We start from the raw sequence: 5,564 nt of genomic DNA on the forward strand, positions 1-5,564 counted from the left end.
GAGCCCACTTCCTGGTTGTTCTCTTCTTGCTGTGTCTTCACAAGGGAGCTCGCTAGGATCTCTTGTATAAGGTCACTAATCCCATTCATGAGAGCTCCAATGTAATGACCAAATTACCTCCTAGTGGCCTTACCTCCAAATAACATCCCTATGGGGGTTAGGTTTAAACATGTGAATTTGGAGGAACATAAACATTTAGTATCAGTTTTCTTTATTTTTTAAATTATAATTTATTGTCAAGTTGGCTAACATACAGTGTATACAGTTTGCTCTTGGTTTGGGGGATAGATTCCTATGATTCATCTCTTACATACAACACCCAGTGCTCCCCAGTCTCATTTTTAAATTCTCCCTTTCTATGGTTTAAAGTTCAAACCATATTTAACTGTTATTCATCTGCCTGAAACATTCCTCCTTTTCCAGCCAGCTTCTTCAGATCACAACGTCTAATTTACTACCTTACGAAAGCTTTCACTGGTGTTCAAAAATCTGGGCTAGATTTTATTTTTTAGTATACACTTAACTAACACTAGCAACTTTGTAAATATTAATTCATTAGATTCCTACGATAATAATCGTAGGAGGTAAATACCATTATCACCCCTATTTTACAGGTAAGGAAACAGAGGAACATTACTTGCCCAAGCCTGAAGATACTGAATGGTAGAACTAGGATTCAAATGTAAATATTTTGGTTCCAGAATCCATTTTCATATGCTATGCTGCCTCCTAGGTACAAGATGACCCTTTTGGTATTTCTGTATTACTCTTCACTAATGCATACATTGTGAAATATTTTAATAACTTGTCTGCCAAATTTTTAGCCATTGAACTCCATAAAGCCAAGGACTAAATCTATATTATTTATTCCATATTCTTACATGTTTATTAAATTTTAAAATGTTTATGTATTTATTTTGAGAGAGAGAGACAGAGCACAGGCAGAGGAGGGGCAGAGAGGGAGAGGCAGTCAGTGTAGATCCTGATGTGGGGCTCAATCCCACAAACTGCATGATCATGACCAGAGCCTAAGTCAAGAGCTGGAGGCTTAAACTAACCGAGCCACCCCGGTGCCCGGGTGCCACATGTATATTTTAATAATATGTAAGTGAAAACAGGTAACGACATTACTAACTATAGTTGACTGAATTCAAAAGTATTTGCAAGAGTGGAGGAGATAATATATTTGAAATTCTCAAGAAATGGCCTAAATATTATTTCTTCAGTTCAAGACATCTTTCTTCCCTACCCCTTTTAGTTCAGGACGTTTTAATAGACTCTTCTTGTCAGCATTTAAAACGGCACTAATTAAATGCCCTGTACAGACTTTGTTTGGATCCTGATTCAAACAAACCAATGGTAAAACAAAACAAAACAAAACAAAACAAAACAAAACAAAACAAAACCATTTTGGGGAAAAATGAGGAAAACCCAATACAGAGTGAATGTAAAGTATATCAAGTAATTATTGCTAAATTTGCTGGTTGTAATAGTGGTATAGTACTTATATTTTAAAGGCTTTAACTATTAGAGATGCATGGTGAAGTATTTAGAGGTAAAGATATATGATGTCTGGAATTTGCTTTAAAATCCTTCAGAAGTATTCATGAATTACTTGTTCAAAGAGAAAAAAAATTAAACAATTCATAGAAACACATGGTGGCGCTGTAGGATAAGATGAAATCAGTGCATGGACAACACTGTGGGCTCCATTATTAAGGGGAACAGAGAACATCCAAGCCACTGAGAAGAGGCAATAAAGGAGTTTCATCTACTAAAGCTGCTGGAGGGCTATAGACCCTCCGGGGGGGTTCTTATTTTTAAAAATTTAGCTTCAGCTTCCAAAATTAGGGCTGAACTTAATTTTTTCTACAAAAGGGAAGGAGCCATGGAGATCAAAGGGGTGCTCACTCTGCAGAAAAGGCAAGTCCTGATTCTCTTTGTTTTTCTGGGATTATCTCAGGCAGGCCCTGATTCAGTGCGATATTCAGTGGCAGAGGAAACAGAAATTGGTTCTTTTGTGGCAAATCTTGCAAGGGATCTAGGGCTTGGGGTGGAGGAGCTGTCCTCCCGGGAGGCCCGGGTAGTGTCTGATGATAATGAAAAGCACTTGCAACTTGACTTACTGACGGGGGATTTGCTCCTAAATGAGAAACTGGACCGAGAAGAGCTCTGTGGTTTCACCGAGCCGTGTGTGCTACATTTTCAGATGGTACTGGAAAATCCTTTACAGTTTTTTCGGGGTGAGCTGCATGTCAAAGACATAAATGATCACTCTCCTTTGTTTCTGGACAAGGAAATACTTATTAAAATATCAGAAAGTACCAGTAGTGGAACCACATTCCTAATGGAGAGTGCCCAAGATTTGGATGTAGGAACCAACAGTCTCCAAAACTACACAATTAGCCCTAATTCTCATTTCTACATTAAAATTCGAGACAGCGGTGATGGAAAGATATACCCAGAACTGGTCCTGGACAGAGCATTAGATCATGAGGAGGAGCCTGAGCTCACATTAACACTAATAGCACTGGATGGTGGATCTCCACCCAGGACTGGGTCAACTTTGGTTCTCATCAAGGTTTTGGATATCAATGACAATGCTCCTGAGTTTGCTCAGAGGCTCTATGAAGTGCATGTCCTGGAGGACACTCCTGTTGGCTCCTGGATTATCACCATTTCTGCTAAGGATTTGGATTCAGGAAATTATGGGAAAATATCATACACATTTTTTCATGCATCAGAAGATATTCGTAAAACATTTGAAATCAATCCAATATCTGGGGAGGTTTACTTGAGATCATACCTGGATTTTGAAGTAATACAGTTCTACACTATAAATATTCAGGCAACAGATGGTGGGGGTCTTTCAGAAGAATGCACTCTTCTGGTTAAAGTAATAGATATAAATGATAATCCACCAGAAGTGACCATCTCATCATTTACAAAGACAATTCCAGAGAACGCCTCAGAGACTCTGGTTGCTCTTTTCAGTGTCAGAGACCAAGACGCTGGGGACAACGGAAGGATGGTTTGCTCTATTCAAGACGAGCTCCCTTTTTTTCTGAAACCAACCTTTAAGAACTTTTTCACTCTAGTTGCGGAAAACGCGCTGGACAGAGAGACAAGATCTGAGTACAACATCACTATCACTGTCACTGACTTAGGGACCCCCAGGCTGAAAACTCAACTCAACCTAACCGTGACGGTGTCCGACGTCAACGACAACGCCCCCGCCTTCAGCCAAACCACCTACACCCTGCGGGTCCGCGAGAACAACAGCCCCGCCCTGCACCTAGGCAGCGTCAGCGCCACAGACGCAGACTCGGGCGCCAACGCCCACGTCACCTACTCGCTGCTGCCGCCCCAGGACCCGCAGCTGCCCCTGGCCTCCCTGGTGTCCATCAACGCGGACAACGGGCAGCTGTTCGCGCTCAGGTCCCTGGATTACGAGGCGCTGCAGGCGTTCGAGTTCGGCGTGCGCGCGGCCGACCGCGGCTCGCCCGCGCTCAGCAGCCAGGCGCGCGTGCGCGTGCTGGTGCTGGACGACAACGACAACTCGCCCTTCGTGCTGTACCCGCCGCAGAACGGCTCTGCGCCCTGCACCGAGCTGGTGCCCAGGGCGGCCGAGGCGGGCTACCTGGTGACCAAGGTGGTGGCGGTGGACGGCGACTCGGGCCAGAACGCCTGGCTGTCGTACCAGCTGCTCAGGGCCACGGAGCCCGGGCTGTTCGGCGTGTGGGCGCACAACGGCGAGGTGCGCACGGCCAGGCTGCTGAGCGAGCGCGACGCCGTCAAGCACAGGCTGGTGGTGCTGGTCAAGGACAATGGCGAGCCGCCGCGCTCGGCCAGCGTCACGCTGCACGTGCTGCTGGTGGACGGCTTCTCGCAGCCCTACCTGCCGCTCCCGGAGGTGGCGGCGGCCGAGGCGCAGGCCGACCCGCTCACCGTCTACTTGGTCATCGCCTTGGCGTCCGTGTCGTCGCTCTTCCTGTTCTCGGTGCTGGTGTTCGTGGCGGTGCGGCTGTGCAGGCGGAGCCGGGCGGCGTCTGCGGGTCGCTGCCCGGTGCCCGAGGGCCACTTTCCGGGCCACCTGGTGGACGTCAGCGGCACGGGGACGCTGTCCCAGAGCTACCAGTACGAGGTATGTCTGACAGGAGGAACTGGGACCAATGAGTTTAAATTTCTGAAGCCAAATATCCCCAGGCTTCCAGTCCCTGACACTGAAAGGAATATAAAGGGAAATGAGAACTTGAGGAATAGCTTTGGATTCAACATTCAATGAAATAATGTATTTTAAACTTTGAATCTTTTGTTTTTCTTGACAATCTGTGGATACTTTTTGCCAGTCTGTAATGGATATTAAGTTGTACCATGGTTGCATGTATTATTATTTCTTGGGCTCTCCTTACAGTTTCTTTAAAAATCTTTATTAGTGGCCATATTCCAGAAATGGAAATATAATCTATGTTTTGGGTTTTTTACCCAGGTATTTGGTCATAAATGTTTTATAGAGTTATTAGTACTTTTTGTTGTGATAATGGTGTTGTTTTGCAAGACAATGTTACTAATTATTTGGAGGTACAAACTGATATATTAAGAGTGAATGCCACAATATATGCGATTGACTTCTAGACATTTCATTAAATCCTAAAAAAAAAAATGTGTTGTTGGATCTGGGTGGAAGCCTATTGGATTTTATTGCACTATTCACTTTGCAAATTTTCATCGTAAAGTGTAAAAAAATGATACCCTCATATTCAGATCCTAGGATACCTTATTTGCTTGCTTTTTGTAGTGTTTTTTAGGAATTCACTTTATGACAAAATAAAAGTGACCACATTGAAAATTACTGATATCTTAAGTTTCCTTTGTTGTTGTTATTGTTATGCTGTTGTGGGGAAGGAGCCTTATAATGCTGTGGGCCTTGATGTCACTGCTTTTTTGAAACAATATCGTGTTTGCTAATTTAAATTTATATTATTTTATATAGTTCATGACTTACCTAGAATGTAGTTCATGGTATCATCCTGGGTAAAATAATAACTCTCCTTCAGAAGAGTATGGATAGAAACTTCTTAAGAAACTGAAATGAAATTCAAACTGTTAAAGAAATGAATTAGGTTCGCTTTTCTATTGATTTATAAGAGTAAATATAAAAACTTTTAATACTTTGTGGCCTCGCTCAGATATCCACAAAGAAGGAATGGATCTGAATTTATGGCTTATAGATATCTCTTGGTATTACAGATTATGTCTCCAATATAGGAGTAGACAGTTTAATGGAAAATTACAGGTAGATACTTTCTTAGCTTTATTGCAATATGGATATAGAGCTAGTGTGCCTATATATTTTTGTAATTTGTCTCTTAAAATTAGATATTATAGACTAGATGGTCTAATAAAATGGAATTTGACATTGTGAAATGGGTAAAACAAATTCCAATTTCCTTGGGAATTTTTTTCTTCACGAAATGTTCACTTATTTTGTGTTGCAATAGGTATTTACTAGTTTTGAGAATTTTCATATAAATAGATATTTAAACAATAAAATCTTGAAAAGC

The 5,564-nt window shown here is 42.3% G+C and overlaps 1 protein-coding gene across 1 annotated transcript; it reads left to right on the forward strand.

The window, feature by feature from the left end:
- Positions 1-1,888: 1,888 nt before the first annotated feature.
- LOC120234339 (protocadherin beta-14) lies at positions 1,889-4,433 on the forward strand. The gene has a single exon (XM_039236142.1). It carries the CDS (start codon positions 1,889-1,891, stop codon positions 4,283-4,285), a length of 2,397 nt encoding a protein of 798 aa, XP_039092073.1. The 3' UTR covers positions 4,286-4,433.
- Positions 4,434-5,564: the final 1,131 nt, after the last annotated feature.

The sequence above is a fragment of the Hyaena hyaena genome, unplaced genomic scaffold (assembly GCF_003009895.1).
Source record: "Hyaena hyaena isolate Hyena2069 unplaced genomic scaffold, ASM300989v1 scaffold_107, whole genome shotgun sequence".
Classification (NCBI taxonomy): domain Eukaryota; kingdom Metazoa; phylum Chordata; class Mammalia; order Carnivora; family Hyaenidae; genus Hyaena; species Hyaena hyaena.

What these genes read in the sequence shown, in the direction of transcription:
- LOC120234339 (XM_039236142.1), top strand. Translation starts at nt 1,889, where the DNA reads ATGGAGATCAAAGGGGTGCTCACTCTGCAGAAAAGGCAAGTCCTGATT.